Raw genomic sequence first — 18325 nt, 5'->3', positions numbered from 1 at the left:
TTTAATAGTCTATCTCTCTACTTCTGTATGTGTGTACTTATTCTTTTTCTAGTCCTTTAAATGAAAGTTAACTCATTTATTTTTAATCTTTATTTATAAATATAGTTGACTCTTGTTATTTATGATTGTTATGTTCTATAAAGTCACTGTAAACACTGAGGTAGAGAATTCTGAACAATTACTTCTAGGGAAAAATACAGCCTTTGGTTCCTGCCAACATCTGGGCACAAATTTTTCATCAAAAGAGCAATATATAATCTTGTTTTATATGTGTTTCTATTTAAAGACACCTTTAACTTTGATTTGTGAAAGTTAACAAATAGAACTCGCAGTCAATAGCACTAGAACTCATATGTGAACAAAGCTTATCTAACATGTGTTTTCTCTGTAAGGCACATCCCAGCCTTTTTGTGCTTAGAACACTAGACAGCACTTCAGCACTACTCTAGGGGGCTATTTTAAAGAGCAACATCACCAACAAAAGCACAAAAATGTGAAACATGCAGCACTAAATAGATCGTGAAAAGGACACTCTTTCACAATGAGAACTGAAACAAGAAGGCAGAATGTTGCCTTATTCAACCTCAGCTGGGAACGTGTGCATCAGGAGACTCAAAATTCATCACTGCTTTGCTCATATCCACGAGGATTGCTTAAGATGCTGCAAGTATTGATTTGGGAGTTACAAATAGCGAGTAGGTGAATTCGCAAATACGGAATCTCCAACTAATGAGGACTGATTTTGCTAAATCATTTAAAGTTATATCAAACTCATAGGTACAGGCAAAGCCATTCTCTCAAAGGAAAATTTATAGCAACAGGATGCTATAAATCCTCACTCAGTGCCTCATTTTTGGTTTGTTGAGTCCTGATGCATAAGAAAGTGGTGTTCTCATTTCATTACTAACCTCTGTTCAGATCATTGGATAGATAGCTCACCCGTGATGGTTTTAGACAGCTGATACCCTTGGGGTTTTGTAGAATGAGCCCTGGGCCTGCAGAGTCAAGACCCCAAGTCTGAGTCCTGGCATGGCTTGTGCTATAAGTGTTCAAGCAGAGGGCTCTGGGGAGTGATGGAAAAAACGCTGGCCTTGGATTTGAACTGTCTCTCTCTGTCTCTAAACTGCTGAATAAATTTTGCTAAATTACTCAACTGCTATGAGACTATTTTCTCCCTGTAAAATATCATAGCCCATCAGATTGTCACAGAGACCAAATGAAGTAGTGAGTAGGAAGTATTTGGAAAATGGTACAGAGCTGTGTAAATGTGAGTGGGAAAGTCATTGTCGTCATGTTGACAGCACTCCCGGAGTGTGCCATTTTTGACCTTATCTCCACAGTCTGGGTTCTATCTCACTGGGGCCCTGTCATTCCAGAACCTAAAGAAACACAAATCTAGGCCAACCAATGGGAGATGGAAGGAAGAGACAGTGACTTAGAGGCATAAAGCAGCAGCTGTGGGGAGGCTCTGCTCCCATGGCTGTGCTGAGTCAACCCCATGGGAGGCCCGAGGCCCTAGTTAGAAGGAGGCAGAGGATCTGGGACCACTGTAAGCCCTTGGCTTCGCCAACCCCATACGCCTGTCTCCTTTGTCTCTCAGCACCGTGAGTGCCAAGGAGGATGCCAAATGGCTTCAGTGGGTGACACAGCAGTTTGAGACCATTGCAGGAGAAAACGAAGAGATCAACCTGCAAGAATTCAAAACAGCCCTGAATGTGAAAGAGGCAAGTGTCTACTTCAAAAGTGGGGCCCCTGCATTTGTAGAGGAAGAGCAATCTGGTTCCCAGGATGCAGTACCTCACAAGGAGAGAAAGGTTCCCTCTGGGTCCCTGGAGTTCCTCCAGGCTTAAGGCTCCACTGCTAGCAGAATCGAAGTGTTTCTGTCTCTGCTACTGGGGCCCTTCCATCTCTCTTGCTTGCCATACCTCCTATGATCTTCAAAACAATACATGAAGTTGGAAATCAGTAGCTTGTCAAATCTTGAGAAATATTATTGACCTCACAATTTCCACTGGCCTCTGGGGCAAAGGTGATGTTATGATGTAAGCCTCCTTCCAGGAAATAAGTTTTTCGCACCATCACACTATTCCCAGTCCTCAGTTTTGTGGTCCTCTGCCCATCTCCATAATAGTCTGCATGCTTGAAAAACAATGGTGACATTAGCAGAGAGATCAGAGGAGTGAGCCTGCAGAAGCCAACTTGTCTCCCCAACTGTCTTTTGGGATGGCATTTGGTGGCTTGTATCCTTGATAAAGGTGAGCCAACAAGCATTTGAATGCCCCTGTTTGGATTGGAGGACCTCTCACTTGCTGGTACCTGCGGTACCACTAAGGGCTCTAAATGCTCTGCCTCCTTCCATTGTAATTGTAGAGAAAGAAAAAAAGACTTTCTGCCTAACAACACGTTACCATCATAACAGGAAGCTGTGAAATGTTTTAAGACAGAGGCCATTCAGGATGGTAGAGAGTAATAAAGACAAATATTCAGTGGATCTGGGGAAAAGAGTAAAGCCAGAGCAGGCTTGACTGTCCACACTGGACTTCATGCTTCATGTGAACTCATGGTTTCTTTAGGTCAGACACAAAATCCCTGCAGGCTTCTCTCCCTGCCTGGAGGACAGCATTCAGGGCACAGCAGAGCTGGAAGTGACCCAGCCTGTTTTCTTAATTTGCTTTTCCAGTGCCTAACATCAGACCTGGCAAGGAGGGGCTATGCAGGACATGATGAAAAAAAGAAGGAAAGAAAGAAAGAAAGAAAGAGAGAGAGAGAGAGGAAGAAAGAGTGAATTGGCATTTAGGAATAAGTCTTAAGTGTATATTGTAGGCAGTGTAAACAACAAGGAAAAGACACAGGTATTCAAGTGACATCTACTCTATAAGTTCTTCTCAGGGTTTACTTTTCTCTAGAGGTCACCCTAAGGGGGATAGACAGGACCTGGGAGACCCTGCAGGGGGATCCTCTGTCTGACCCTTTCTCCTGTTGAGTAACGGGCCACTAGAGGTCAGGACTGCAAGGCTGATGAAGATGATGGTATGTAGGGACACAGAGCTTATACAAATGCCCAGGCCCAGGGGCCAGAAGGGGGCCTTAGCCCCAGACACAAGTGCATCTTCACTGTAGAGTTCTGAATAGTTCTTCTACCAGAGCCCAAACTTGCTCTTAGCAGGCGGGATGGGCCATGGACACTGAAGTCGTGGTGTGGCCTTGTTGGCGGATAGCACTAGAGTCCTGTCTGAATCCCACCGCCCTGTCTCCACCCTTCTCCCATCACAGCCCTTCTTTGCGGAGCGGTTCTTTGCCCTGTTTGACTCAGATGGAAGTGGCACCATCACCCTCCAGGAGCTGAAGGAGGCTCTGAACCTGCTCATTCACGGCAACCCCATGGACAAACTCAAATTTCTCTTCCAGGTGTATGACATCGATGGTAAGGACTCTCTGGGAGAGAGGGGACTCAGTGGGAGGGGAAAAAGTGAATCAGCACATCTCTGTGCCGTGCCCATCTCTGTGCCGTGCCCAGCACAGGGCCGTTTTCTCCAGGTAAGGCTGACAGTTCTTTCTCTCTGTATCCAATGCCACACCTACATTCTCTCTGTCTGGTCCCTGCCTCCCCTTTGTGGGGACTGGAGGAGAAGAGAGGACTCTGGCCCAGGAGACAAATGCCCTTGTTTCAACTCACCAGAAACCAGAGCTTTCCTTTTTTTTCTTCGATGTTTGAAAAAAGAAATCTCTTTGTTGCTTTTCCTTTATAACAATAATAATATAAGCCCGTAGTGAACATTTTAAATAATAGAGTAATTTAAATAAGAAAGCAAAAATTACCCATGATATTTTTCTATACTGTCTTCTAACTGACCACACACGCACATTTTTAAAACAAAGGAGGATTATACTATACATATTGTCTTTTATTACTAAACAATATGAAGGTTTGTTCATGTAAGACTGTACTGCTTTATAACATCATTTTTATTGTAGTAAGTATACATAACATTAAATTTATCATTTTAGCCATTTTTATGTGTACAGTTTAGCAGCATTAAGTATATTCATATTGTTGTGCAACCATTACCACCATCTATTTCCAGGACTTTTTTGCTTTTCCGAACTAAAACTCTGTACCCATTAAACACTAACTCCCATTACACTCTCCTCCAACCCCTGGCAACCATCATTCTACTTTCTGTCTCTATGAATTTGATTTTTCTGGGTACATCATATAAGTGGAATCACACAATATTTGTCCTTTTGTGACTAGCTTATTTCATTTAGCATAATGTCTTCAAGGTCCATGTTGTACTAGGTGACAAGATTTCACTCTTTTGAAGACTGAATAACAAATAATTTATTGTACATATGTATCTCATTTTGTCTATCTGTTCATTTATCAGTGGATGCTTGGGTTGTTTTCATCTCTTGACTATTGCAAATAATGCTGCAATGAACATAGGTATACAAATAGCTCTTTTAGACTATGATTTCAATTCCTGTGGCATATAACCCAGAAGTGGAATTGTTGGATCATACGGCAATTCTATTTTTAATTTTTTGAGGAACTGCCATACTTTTTTGCACCATTTTATATTCCTACCAGCAATGCACAAGGGTTCCAATTTCTTCATGTCCTTGCCAGAATTTTTTTTTTTTTATAATAGCAAATCTAGTGGGTGTGAAATGGTAAGTCAACATAGTTATAACATTGTTTTTAGTGCCTGTATCATACCCCACTATATGTATTGATGCCATGTTCCATGTAGCACAGCCTAGTAGTTAAGATTTCTGACTCTGAGGCCAGTTTACCTAGGCTCAAATCTCAGCTCCGCCAGTTATTAACCAGGTGACCTTGGACAAGTTCCTTCATGTCTCAATTTCTTCATGTATTACATGAGAATAATGGTCGTAGTAATACTACATAATCATGATGTTTATATGAAGATTAAATTAGTTGACTTATGTAAACTCAGAACAGTGCCTAGTATAGGTACACCCTTTATAGATATCAGCTGTTTATCATTATTTACACAGACCCTGTTACCAAAATGGAGAAATCCTTTCTTGTCCCCCTCTGAGGGTAGGGGGAATGGGCATTATAAATGATGCTGCAATGAATATTCTGGTGTTTACATCTTTGGTGACTTTGTAGCTTAAAAGTTCTCAGAAGGCTTGGACTCATCAGAGCAAAAGAAGCTGAAATGGGAAAGAGGCACCCAATGAGACCAGGATGGCGAGTGAAGCCAGACTACACAGGCCCCAATCTCAGTGCAGCGAGCAATGTGGAGCCATCACAGAGTGTCGAGCAGGGGAGACACAGGGCTGGATTTCCATCCTGAAAAGCTCAGCCTAGCTGCAGGCCTGCTCCTGGGCAAGGCCTTCTGGCCTGTGGGGTTTCTCTGGCTCCCATTCCCAATCTAGCCAGACCTCATTCCTGGAACCCTTTTCCCTAAGTTGACAGCCTGCCCGCCCCTCCCCCCGCCCCCACTCCATGGGCAATTCACCATGCCTGCTTCCCAAGCATCCTCCTCAGACCCCATTCCAGTCATCATGGGATCCTCTTCACTGACTGTTTTCTGACAGTCAGTTTGCTCATACCTGAGGTTTGACGGAGAGGTTGGCTTGTAACAGGAGGAAGCAGCCCACTTACATTCTCGAAGACAGAGGTGGGGAAGAAGACAGGGCTTCTTGCAGGCAATGTGAGAGCGACCTTAACAGAGAAGTAGAAGAGGCCTGTCCGGCAAGTTGCAAGTCTTGCTGTGGCTGGGGATCAAATACTTCCTGCCCTCTCGGGGACTGGTGTAGGAAAGGAGAAAACAGGTGGTTGAATTCACCCAGAGATGGGATATATTTAAGGCCAGTGGGACAGAAGGATAGAGGGATAAGGAAGAAGAATGTATGCATGAGGATAATTGTGAAGGAGGACCTTGGATTTGCACTGCCCAAGCTCAACAGACAAGAGGGTGTGAAGGGTGCAAGGGAGGGACTGGCATTCTGGATGTGGTCAGAAACCTGTTGCATGGTGGCTCTTGACTAGGAAAGATGAGGATAGGAGGTGTGGCTGGAGAGTGATATGTTAGGCTCTGTACTGGATTACAGACTTTGGCTTTGACCCAAACAATGATCACAAAAGTAAGAAGACTTTGCATTTATGTGCAACTACCTTCTTCTAAATTCTGCGTTAAGTGCTTTGTAATTAATTATCTCTCATTCTTGAACCAGTTCGTAAAAGGAGGAATTATTATCCCAATTTCTGAGACAAGCAAAATAAGCTTCACTACTCTAAATGCCTTATAGCCCAGCATCACATAGCTAATATGAAGCCGAAGAATGTTGCCACAAGTATGTCTATATCCAAAGCAGGCCAAAGAATCATTAATGATGGGTCCTCCTGCTCCTGAAGAATGAAAATATGTACAGAAAAAAATGCCCCAAATTTCATCTCAGTTAATAGTTCTGGCTTCCTTTTCACATCGCTTTCAGCCACTCATGTTCACATAAGGCCACATGCTGTACTTGTGAGCCCAGATGTGGCCTGTCAGGACAATACCGATGAGCAGAGTCTGCTACAAGCTGGGGAACAACAGGGATCCTTCCCTCATCACAACTTCATATTCGATTTGCCTCTGGATAGCTGAGGCTCTGGGCACACAGCTCCTTATAGATTAAGCAAGCAAGTGTATCTTCTGAGCAGTTGGTCCTAGATGTTCCATGGTTCTTAGAGAGGAGGCTGCAGATTCTGCAGAAAGGCGTGCACCAAGGCCCAAGATTGTCCGTGCTTGGGAAGGCGTTAATTTCTGTTGAGCTCTGCAGTAGGAAGCCATGGAAAGTTTGTGAGCCGAGAGTGACACATGTCCTATGACTGCCTGGGTCCTTTGACTGCCTGGTCTATATGGCGGACGGGAGTTGGTTGGCGGGAGGATGAAGGTGGGCGATCTGGAAAAGTTCATCACTCCATGCAATGATTGTGCAGGGCAGGGGCATCTGCAGGTACAGAGTGGGGTCCGGGAGCAGGCACCCACACTCAGCTTAATCCCCACTTGGGACAGGCAGCGGTTCCATCGACGCGGACGAGCTGCGCACGGTGCTGCAGTCGTGCCTGCGGGAGAGTGCCATCTCGCTGCCAGAGGAGAAGCTGGACCAGCTAACGCTGGCGCTCTTCCAGTCGGCCGACAAGGACTGCAGTGGTACCATTACCTTCGACGAGCTCCGAGACGAACTGCAGCGCTTCCCCGGGGTCATGGAGAACCTGACCATCAGGTACAGCCCGGTCTCCGACGTGGGCACTGCACGCGTTGGGTTACACTCCAGGTGCGAAGAGTGCCCTGAACTCACTCACGATCTCTCAGTCCCGCCGGGTTGCCCCAGCTCAGCTCAGCCCAGTTTAGCTCAGCCGAGCCCAGCCTAGCGGGTCTACAGCCCAACCCCGCCCTACCCCACCGTGCCCCAAACCAGCTTAGCCCAGTCTTGCTCACTTTTTCATAGGGGACAAAGGTCTATCCTGCAGGGTGGCTATTGTCATACCTCCCTTGTCTACTGTGTCGCTTCAGAATCAACTCAATATTAAGCACCTACTATGTGCAGGGCATAAACTGGTACATTTGTAAAAGGAAATTAAAGTTATAAAAGGAATTAAAGTTACAAAAGGAATATGCCTAGGATCACACAAGTAATTTGAAAAGGCAGTCATTTATTCAACTTGGTCAAGCAGCTACTGTGTACCAGCCACTATTCTGAATAATGGAGGTGCCCTGCTGGGGCTGCATGTAATTTATATCAAACAAATACATAACTAAAGGAATACAAATGTGATAAGGGCTGTGGAGAAATAATATAAATAGGTTGTAATAGACTCAAGTTTGTCTGACTCCAAGCGCTGAATAGTGCCAGGTTTGTAGTTCATTCTCTTTGTGTATTAACTTTCTTGTAGGTTATTTGCCATAACACTTCTCAAATTCTCCTATCCTCTTCCAATGCCTTCCCGGCCCCTTCCCTCCCCCCCTCCCCAGTTGGGAAGTAAGGAGAGGTAATAAAAATAGCCACAGATGTGGCATCAGACAGACCAGAGTTCCATCCCAGCTTCACCCAGCTGTGTAACTAAGCAAGTCGCTTGAGCTGTTTTCTACTCTGAAAGGAAGGGGCCCGCTTGCTACAAGGATCCAAAGAGTTAGGGGGCTACAGAGGGAGTGGGTCTCTAGGTTCAGATTCCAGTGGTCCCATCAGACCCCATCCAGATTCTTTCCGACCCCAGCACGCCCCACCCCATCCGTCTTGATTGGAGCCCCTCTCTTGCAGCGCTGCCCACTGGCTGAAGCCCCCCACTGCTCAGCCGCGCCCGTACCGGCCTCGCCCACTGACCTCCGCTTATTGGCGCAACCACCGCAGCCAGCTCCTCTGCTTGACTGCCTACGTGGGCCTCCACGTGCTGCTATTCGCGCTGGCAGCTAGTGCGCACCGGGCCCTCGGCGTCAGCGTCATGGTGGCCAAGGGCTGTGGCCAATGCCTCAACTTTGACTGCAGCCTCATCGCGGTAGGGCTCTGAGGGCCTAGTGTAGGGAATTGGGCAGGGGGTTGATGTAGGCTCCTCATAGACAAAACGACCCACACGTGGCGTGGACACCTGGAGTGCCAGGGCAGGATGACATCTTAGAAATCAACTGCAGTGACACTCAGCGGTGGGAACTGAGGCCTAGAGAGGGACAGTAGCTTGTCCAGAATCACACAGCTCATAAATAGCACAGCTAGCATTGTTGTGCCCTTTACTATGTTCTAATTAGGATGCTAAGCACCTTCCATTTGATCTGCACAACAACCCTGTGGTGGATCCCAAGGAAGTGGGGCTGGCTGCTGGGTAGGGCTCCAACCAGAGGGAGCACTTCAAGAGGATTCAAATGTCAGACTAGAGAATCAATGTTATTGATCCTCTGGGCCAGGGAGTGAGGTCACCGAGCATTTTTGCACACTCCTACAATTAAAACAAAACAAAACAAAAACAAACAGAAAACAAAGACCTTTCCAATAACCTAATATATGTTCATTTACTTATAATTATATGCATGCTCTATTATCATTAACCAATAGACTTATGGCACAATATAACTATAAGGCAAGGTTTGTTCTTAATGATCAGGGATGTACATCTCTAGTTCAAATACTCATCTTGATACTATCAGCTTCTGATTAGTGTGGATTGTATTTTTAACCTCATAACTGGCTATAAAAAGTTCATACCAGGAGTGGGAGACACATGACTCATTTTCTTGGTCACTTGCTATTGCATTATTAATACTATTTTCAATCTGCACTTTCTTTGCAGTGAACATTTTTAAGCTACTTGTGCTTTCTGTGAGGAGCAATTAGCTTAGTTAAATTAAAACCTGACAATGTAATCTGCACATCCACACATCCAGGTGTGCAGAATTACATTGAAAGCAAAAGAGCAAGTGAGGGACTCCTCATCAAAAGTCCCTTAAAAAGCCAGGTCTTCCTCCAGGACACCTCGAGAACCATACGTGACATGTGCCCATCTGACATATAGACTAAACGAGGGCACCATGTCAACATAGATATTAAATATTAGTAAAAGCACATGTGCTTTTCATGTGTTTAGATAAAAGTAATATTGGCAAGTGTTCTGTAACATTTTCTCTTCCTGCTCTAATTCTGGAGACCCTACTTTAGAGACCCCAGCTGTGGGCCCAGGCTTGGGGGTGAGGGGGATGGTGATGGGGCCCCTTCAGGAAGCCCAGCCAGCTCAGGAAGACAACTGCTGGGGACGGAGGACAGGACAGCGAGACAGCCAGCTGAGGCTCTCTGCTGCTTTGCCTGCCAGGTGCTGATGCTCAGGCGCTGCCTCACATGGCTGCGGGCCACATGGCTGGCTCAGGTCCTGCCTCTGGACCAAAACATCCAGTTCCACCAGCTTATGGGCTACGTGGTTGTCGGGCTCTCCCTTGTGCACACTGTGGCCCACATTGTGAACTTCGGTGAGTGGCCCTGGGGCTGGGGAGATTGTGGGAACCGAGTCTTTCACAGACCACTCATTTATCCGGCCCTCATGTGTCCTTCCTGCTCAGTGGGTGGAAAAGGGGTGCCTGGATAAGCCGGTGCTCTGGATGAAAGTCCCTGCGTACACGGGTTTCTTATGGGGGCGGAGTGGGGACCACAGAGGGCACGTGGAGTGGAAAGAGCTTGTCTTGTGCTTGTCTCCAGCACTCCGGGCTCAGTCTGAGTCTAGCCCCTTCCAGTTTTGGGAACTGCTGCTCACCACAAGGCCTGGCATTGGCTGGGTCCATGGCTTGGCATCCCCGACCGGCGTGGCGCTCTTGCTGCTGCTGCTCCTCATGTTCGTCTGCTCCAGCCCCTGCATCCGCAGGAGTGGCCACTTTGAGGTGCCCTGCCCTTGCCCCTTTGCCTCTCCCAGGCTGGGCTCCCACCTTCATTTCATAGGTGCTCCGAACATGTTAGTTTCCTCTTTGCTTTCCTCTCTCTAGCCTCCTCAAGACACAGGAAGTCACAGAGAATTAGAACCCTGGCTGCCCTCTGGACTAATCTGATCATATCGGAAATGTGCAGAGCACCTACTCTGGGTCAGCAACAATCCTTTAAAGTAGGAATCAGCATCCTCATTTAACCAATGAGGAATCTGATGCTCAGAAAAGTAATATATCAGGCCAAGGTCTCAAGCTAGTATCAGGGCAGGTATTTAAAATTCAGCACTCAGCTCGCTCTTCTCTACTCCCAGAAAACTGTCTTTTTTTTCATCCCCCACCCCCTTCCCTGAGAAAGGGTCAGTGTGATGGGCCATTGGTGCTCATGAACCCTTTGAGGGTGCTCCACTTTGCCCAGAACATCCTCAGGCAGATGTTTCAGATGTTTGCTGCTGGCACCGGGAATCTTCCCTTACAGGCTCCCTGGGCCAGGCCCCCAGAACAAAGAAGCAAGGAAGCTTCCCAACCTTTTACCCAGCCTAGTCCCCAGGAGAAGGTGTGTAGGGCCAAGGCTCTGGGCAATGTGCTTTTAAGGATGGCCCTGAGCCCTGGCTCTGTTCCACCCCAAGCCTTGAGCTCTGGCAGCTTACTCCCCTCACACCCACAGGTGTTCTACTGGACCCACCTGTCCTACCTCCCTATGTGGCTCCTGCTCATCCTACATGGACCCAACTTCTGGAAGTGGCTGCTGATCCCTGGCACCTTGTTCTTCTTGGAGAAGGCCATCGGACTGGTGGTGTCCCGCATGACAGCCCTATGCATTGTGGAAGTCAATCTCCTTCCCTCCAAGGTGCAAAGGGGGAGTGCAGGTGGTGGTAGGGTACAGCAGCTGGATGCCCAAGGAAACAGGGAACCCCAGCACAGTGGAGGAGATAAGCAAAGTGCTTCAGGAGTGACACCATAGGAAGGGCAATGACAGGTAGGCAGGATAGCACTTAAGGCCAGGTCTGCATAGAACATGCTCAGTTAGCATATATTAAGTACCTGCAAGATGGCAAGCCCTGCGCTAGGTGACAGAGACACAGAGAAAGCTCAGGCACTCTCCTGCTTTCCACAGGTCCACAGGCTAGCAGGGAGTCGGCCTTTTCATCACAGTGCAGGGCTGTGTTGGTGAGAGAAGTAGAGTCCCAGAAGTAGAGTCCCTTTGTCTTTGAGAGGTTAGAGAAGACTTCAGAATGTGGGAGATGCCATATCAGGGTTTTGAGAGATGAGTAGGAATTTGTTGGATAGATAAGACAGGGAAGGGTGTTGCTGAAGGGATGGGCAGGGCCTGATGATGAATGGAGCCTCTCACTCTATAGGCTATGGGGAACCCCTGAGCAGGATGGAGGAAGGGTGGTGGTATCAAGATAGTTTATATTCCAGCTAGATCCTTTAGTTGCTTTGAAGAAGACAGCTTGGAGAAGACCATTTAGGAGGCTCTTGCACATAGGTAGATGAGGGCTCATGAAGGACTCGACCCTGGGGCAGAGGCTGTGGGATGAGGAGAGGGCATATCACAGAAAGACTCAGGAGGTAACTGGCTACATTTTGGGGTGAGAGAGAGAATGGAGGCTAGGACTCCCACGTGTCCAAATGACAAATTTATGGAGAAAGGGAAGGCAGCTCTGGGTGGACTAGGCCCTGGACAACTGAAGTGTAAGGATATAGAAGCTAAATAATGAGAGTGTGGTTTACGTCTAGGCTCTAGCATTAGACAGCTGTGATTGGATTCAGATCCCATGGTTTCCTACCTGGTGGCTTTGAGCAAGCTGTTTAACTTCTCTGAGCCTCAGCTTTTCATCCATAAAGTGAAAAAAGTATGGCATTCATCTTAGAGAGTTACCGTGAGAACCAGAAGTAAGAAAGTACTCCACAAGGCTCTGGAACACAGTAAGTGCTGAATAAACGGAAGCTATCTTCTGGAAGGATGTTGTTATCTCAGGGGAGGTGTCCATTAGTGGTTGGAATGCTGGCCAAGTGCTACAGTAGTTCCAAGAAAGAGGCTAGAGCAATCAGCGGGACTTCACAGAGGAAGGGACTGCTGAAAAACAGCATTTACACCATAAGTGGGATTGAACCATGATCCTTACTCCAGACACAGCCTGACTCTTCCCTTCTCTGAATTTTGCCCATCCCTGGTTGGCAGATGTGCTGCAGGGGTGGCCCCCACTCACAGGCACAGAAGGATCTCCTATCTGGGCTGGCCTGGTGTATAGTGGAGAATGGCCCAGCCTCTGCCCTCCTGTCAGCTTTGGGTCTGTACAAATGATGCTGATCTCCTTGTCTCCCCAGGTGACTCATCTTCTCATCAAGAGGCCCCCTCTTTTCAACTACAGACCTGGCGATTACTTGTATCTGAACATCCCCACCATTGCTCGCTACGAGTGGCACCCCTTCACCATCAGCAGTGCTCCAGAGCAGAGAGGTAAGCCAACTCCTCCAGTCATTCAGACAGGTACTAAGTTCTGCCGCGTGCCAAGCACGGGCTGGGAACCAGGCGCATGGAGGTAAACAAGACCACAGTTGCAAAGTGGACCTCCGAAAGCTCCCTCTGAAACAAAGAGGCAGACAGGCAAACACTTACTGAATGGTATGGTCAGGGCTGTACCAGGTGCTGCCAAGGTCACAGAAGAGGACCTGGCATGGTGGGGTAAGTGAGCGAGGCTTCACAGGCATGTGACATTTCAGCTGAACTTTGAAAGATCAGTCAGAGTTTACTGGACTAGGAAGTTGGGAGAGGAGGCAGAGGGAGAAGCATAGGCAAAAGCATAAAAACCTGGAAACATGGAATAGTCTGAAGTTAGAGTTAAGGGTGGGGGTGGGGTAGGGAGGAAGGAAGGGAGGGACAGAGAGAGCATGGGAGAACAGGAAAGAGAGTCAGAATAAGATTGAAAGGCAGACAATGTGGCTGGCAAAGCCAATTAGAGCCAGGGTGGGACCAAGGAAGACTTGGAATACAGATCGGAAGCAAAGTTGGATGGCACAGGCAGTTGGGAGCCCACAGAGATCTTAAGCAGAGGACTAGCCGGCTCAGAGAAAGGGGTACCGGAGCACTTTCAAGGAGGCTGTGACGAGAAGCCGGGACTTCCCCGCTCCCTGTGGGCATGAGCCCTGTGGACCCCCAGGCAGCAGACTGCCTCACACCCTTCTCCCACAGCCTTGTACCACTCTCATTTCTCTGTGGGTTCCCCACACCCATAGAACGGCTCAGCAGACCCTCTCTTCGCCCATCTGTCCTCTGACCCCCACCCATGAGTGTACTTTCCTTGTGTTCCTGGCCTACCCACTTTACTGGTGCTTCTGACAGGAAAGGCTTTCCGTGGCCTGTTACAGTGAGACCCTTGCTTGGCATCATGAGGGGTAAAGGAGTTCTCTGACCCATCCCCATTAAAAGCTTTAGCTTCACTCAGGATGCCTCTGAGCTGGAGCCCAGCAGGACCCAGCTCCCGCAGCTCAGGGCACAGACCCAAGGTGGAGGTTCTCCTTGTTAGGCTGCACACCATCTGCCCTGGAATCACCTGAGTGGTGGCCTGGATGTGCAACGGGATGAAGGTAAGCATGGGGGTTGGAGAGGATGAGTTATTTTCTTCCTATTTTTCTTCCCTTTTCTGTTCTCTAAAGAAGATAATGTGCTCTCGGAAAATTCAGACGATATAGAAATATGTACAGAAGAAAATTAAAATCCCTCAAATTAAAAAAAAACTATTGTCATTCTTTTTGCTGAACAGCCTTCCAGATCTCTCTATATCTACATGGGTAATCAGATACAGAGATAGTTTTGCACACATGGGATCAGACTGTTCACACTGTTTTGCGGCCCACTTTTCTTGGAGAACCGTATGTTGTGAAGATCTTTGCATGTCAGTTCTTTTGGAAAAAAAAAGAACTTTTCCTTTTCATGTCTGCATAGTATTCCAGTATATAGCTATGACTCTGATTATAATGGCTGTGTTTACTATATGATGGGTCATTTATCTGACCAATTCTTGAGGGGGTTTCTTCAGGGGCTCGGCTTGGAATTTGCCTATCTCTTGAGCCCACGTCTCCTGCAACAAGCTTAGTGAGTCCGTATGGGGACTGGTAAATATTCCGACTTTGTTTACAGAGCTTGTTTACAGAAATCAAGAATGGGAATCAGGTTGGCAGCTGTGGCCGATTGAATTCAACCAACATTTATGGAGGCCTTTTACATATGAGTTACTGGGTGAGGGACTTCAGGTTGCATTCGTGTAGACAAGGCATAGCTCAACCTTCCTGGCACTTGCACCTTGAAGGGGAAAGATGCCTCAGAGAGGTATGTGGGAGCAGAGGTCCGAGGACCTGAGCTGCAGTCTTGACTTTTCAGTTCACTCCGCACAAAGCTGTGAGAGTATATACACACCACTCCGGGCCTCTGTATTACAGGGTTGAACAAGTTCATTCATGAACTTGGATAAGGGGAAAAAAAGTGACATCTTTATTTTCACTAACCTCTAGCTGAAATTCAGCCTTTTCTTCAATTATGAATGCAGACAACAAACCACAGTAATGTTAACAATACTTGTGACTTTTCGAAATAAAAAGTGTAGATTCCTTTATATCACATGACAGATGTTGCCGATACCTCATCACTGCTTCAGATTTCCAGTGGCCACGAGACTCCCTCTGGATCTCGTTATTTCACGTGTTAACAAAGAAGCACTTGTATTCTTAAATCACACATTTGCTTGTTTAATATTTTGATAACTGTCTCATAACTGGTTTCATTTATAATATCTATGTATGTTACTTTATGTATTTAAAAACCTTATCCTGAGAAGGAATTTATCCATTGCCTTCAAAGAACTGCCCCAAATAATTCATGGTTTAAAATAAAAGAAAAGGGGTAAGAACCCCAGACTAGGAAAACTCTTAGGGACCTCCTCACCTTAATGTGTGGATTCTCTCTGTCCCCGTCAGCAGAGGCGTAGTCACCCACATCCCCTTTCTGCCAGTCATCCACTCAGCAGAGAATCTTAGTAAGCACCTGCTACATCCCAGGTACTGGGCACTACGAAAGATGTTGGTCCCACCACCTGTTGAGCACCTACTATGTGCAGAGCCATTGACAGGCATCTGGTTGAATGTGGGAGGGAGATGGTCCCCATGTTGGTGAAACCCTAGCCTGGTGGAAGAAGCAGGGCCTCCACCCCTAGGGAACTCCTAGTACACTCGGGGCCGCTCTGACGCCTGCCCTGGCAGAGGAGACTGAACCCTTATTGTGTAGGTTTGGATTGACTTCACTGAGAAAATTTGCAAGGTCTGCACCAGAGAGATCTGATCTCCATGTCCTGTGACTGTGGCTGCCAGTCCGGATCTGAGGAAGAGCATCCAACCTGGGACTTGAACAGTGGATACCCAGCCCCAACCACCCAGGGGAGACAGGCCTGCTCCTTGTTGGAGCCCAGCATTCACCCCACCCTTATGTTTTGCTCAGACACCATCTGGCTACACATCCGGTCCCAAGGCCAGTGGACAAACAGGCTGTATGAGTCTTTCAAGGCATCAGACCCAGTGGGCTGTGGCTCCAAGAGATTGTCGAGGAGTTTGAAAATGAGAAGGAGCCAGAGGAGGCCTCAGGTTGGTGGCTGTGGGGAAGGAAGAGTCTACAGTGGTGGCAAACCCACTGGGACCAAGCTGCTTCTGAGGTGGCGGGCACCAAATATTGAGCAGCAGCAGTTGTGTACACTGGCTCGATGGCAGCATGAGGGACAAGGCAGCTGCAGGCTGTGTGGTCCTCGGAAGCCTGAGCACCCCAGACCCTCCCCAGTCCATGTCCTTCATTAGAAGGTGAGGGCCAATGGAAAAAAGGGCATTTGGGATCAGAAGAACTCGACTCTGTGTCTCTGCTCCAGTGTTTGCTGACTGTAGGGCCATAGGCTCATCCTTTAACCTCTCTGAGCCTCGGGTTATTCGTTGATGAATTAGGAGTAATTCCCATCCTCGGCTTCCTTTTTTCACAAGATTCTTTTAAAGACCAATTCTACGGGCATTCTTTGAATGCCCGTAGAATATTGAGTGAACTGGGCAGCTCGATCCTGGTGGACCATTCATTATCACCATCAACGCCATTATCATCACCAGTATCAATATTAGCATCACCATTGTTGTCTTTTGAGTCCTGATGAAACCCACAAAGCTGACAAGTTGCTAGTGCCTAGAGTGAATACAGGCTCTAGGGGGGTTTTGGAGGAATACAGGAAAATAAGAACAGCACTTGAGGAAGTAAGAGTAGATGAAGGAGGCTGAGGGTGCCTGGACACTTAGTAGGCTGTATGACCAGGCTGGGAGATAGGTTCGTGTGTGGAAACCCTGCTAAAGGTCAAAAAAAGAGAAGACCCTGGACCTGGCCCAGCCCTGTTTTACCTTAGCAGAAATTAAAATCTGGTGGGAAAACCAGGTGGCATCCTGCCTGGCCAGGCTAAAGGACCCTTCTAGAACGGTGCCAAGAGTAAAGCTTTGGGAAATGGAAGAGTAAGTAGAAACAAGAGAGCTTTCTCTACTGTTAATCAGGGGAAACTTTCTGAAGGAGGAAGCTGACTTTCAAAACCAGGCGGGTCACGGCCCACTGGGAATTGGTGGGTAGATCCATTAAAAGCTGTGTTTCCTTGGGACCTTAGGTACTTCTGCCAAAGAATAATTTGGCACAATCTTTCTGGCAGTCTAGCCATATGTGTCAGCATTTTAAATATATATACCCACTGGCCCAGCAGTTCCATTTTTAGGGATTTATCCTAAAAAGCTAATTGGACAGGTGCACAAGAAGTATTTTAATCACCTTGTTCATTCATTCATTTAGCAAATATTTACTGAGCACAGCACCTACTGTTTTCCGAGTACTGTTCTAGATGCTAGCAATATATCAATAAGCAAAATAAACACAGTCACTGCTTATGTTCTGGAAAGATAGACAACAAACAAAATAAATACATACTGTGTCAAGTGATAATAAATGCTATGGAGAAAAATAAATCAGAGTAAATGATAGAGATGGAAAAGGTGCTATTTTATGTATGGTGATTGTTAACAATAATGAGAAAAATGAGGATAATCAAAATTCTGCAATAGGGAAGTAGCTAAATAATGACTGATTACCATTATAATGGGATAACAGGTCACCTAGAAAAATGTATGCATTGGAAAGCATGGAAAGCTAGTCAAGATGTAGTAAGTGGAAAAGCCGGGTAACAAAGCAGTGTTTTCATTTATGTAAAAGTGTGGTGTGTGTGCGCGTGTGAGAGAGAGAGAGATACTGAGACTGGAAGGACAGAGAGAAAATGTTTAGAGAAGTTATGTTGTCTGATTCAGGGCACTTTTTCATTTAATTTGTTAACGTTCTGTAATACCTGAATCTTTAAAATTAGCATGTATTAATTTTGTGATTTAAATAATAAAATAATTCTCATTTCGAAACCAAACAGGGTTTCCAACCCCAGCCCCTCTTTTCTGGGGCCCTGGCACAGGAAGCAGTGTCCTCCCAAAAAGATGTCACGGTGGAGCTGACATCCTACAGTCCTGAGGGAACTCCGTGGCAGGGACATGAAGGCCTGGTGCACACGGGGACAAAGGACAGGATTCAGGCTCAGTGGGGAACCCCAGCAAGCAACCAGGTTCTGGTAAGGCTGAGGAAGCTGGGGCTGGAGGCTGGAGAGCCGGTGGTTTGTCTCCCCAGGGACAGCAGGTCTTTAGAACTTGGAAGAGAGGGCCTCACGGGCAGGCCACGTTCAGGAAGCACCGCACATTGCATGGTGTTTCTGCAGCCAGTCATCTGTGTATCACCTTTATAACTTTTGTCATATTTACTTCCCAGTGGTAATATTTCCTACCTAACATTTTTCTTTACATTC

The 18325-nt window shown here is 46.9% G+C and overlaps 1 protein-coding gene across 2 annotated transcripts in view; it reads left to right on the top strand.

Moving 5' to 3' along the window:
* NOX5 (NADPH oxidase 5) overlaps positions 1 to 18325 on the top strand; it is a 91438-nt gene that overhangs the window by 62985 nt on the left and 10128 nt on the right. For both annotated transcript variants that reach the window (XM_011385821.1, XM_011385814.1), the window contains exons 2-10: positions 1601 to 1724; positions 3274 to 3424; positions 7038 to 7248; positions 8284 to 8518; positions 9821 to 9974; positions 10201 to 10379; positions 11086 to 11268; positions 12753 to 12885; positions 15916 to 16058. In XM_011385821.1, coding sequence (XP_011384123.1) covers positions 1601 to 1724; positions 3274 to 3424; positions 7038 to 7248; positions 8284 to 8518; positions 9821 to 9974; positions 10201 to 10379; positions 11086 to 11268; positions 12753 to 12885; positions 15916 to 16058 — 1513 coding nt within the window. The remainder of the gene's footprint in view (positions 1 to 1600; positions 1725 to 3273; positions 3425 to 7037; positions 7249 to 8283; positions 8519 to 9820; positions 9975 to 10200; positions 10380 to 11085; positions 11269 to 12752; positions 12886 to 15915; positions 16059 to 18325) is intronic.

The sequence above is a fragment of the Pteropus vampyrus genome, unplaced genomic scaffold, assembly GCF_000151845.1.
Source record: "Pteropus vampyrus isolate Shadow unplaced genomic scaffold, Pvam_2.0 Scaffold15, whole genome shotgun sequence".
Classification (NCBI taxonomy): Eukaryota; Metazoa; Chordata; class Mammalia; order Chiroptera; family Pteropodidae; genus Pteropus; species Pteropus vampyrus.
This window is presented reverse-complemented; position numbering and strand designations above follow the sequence as displayed.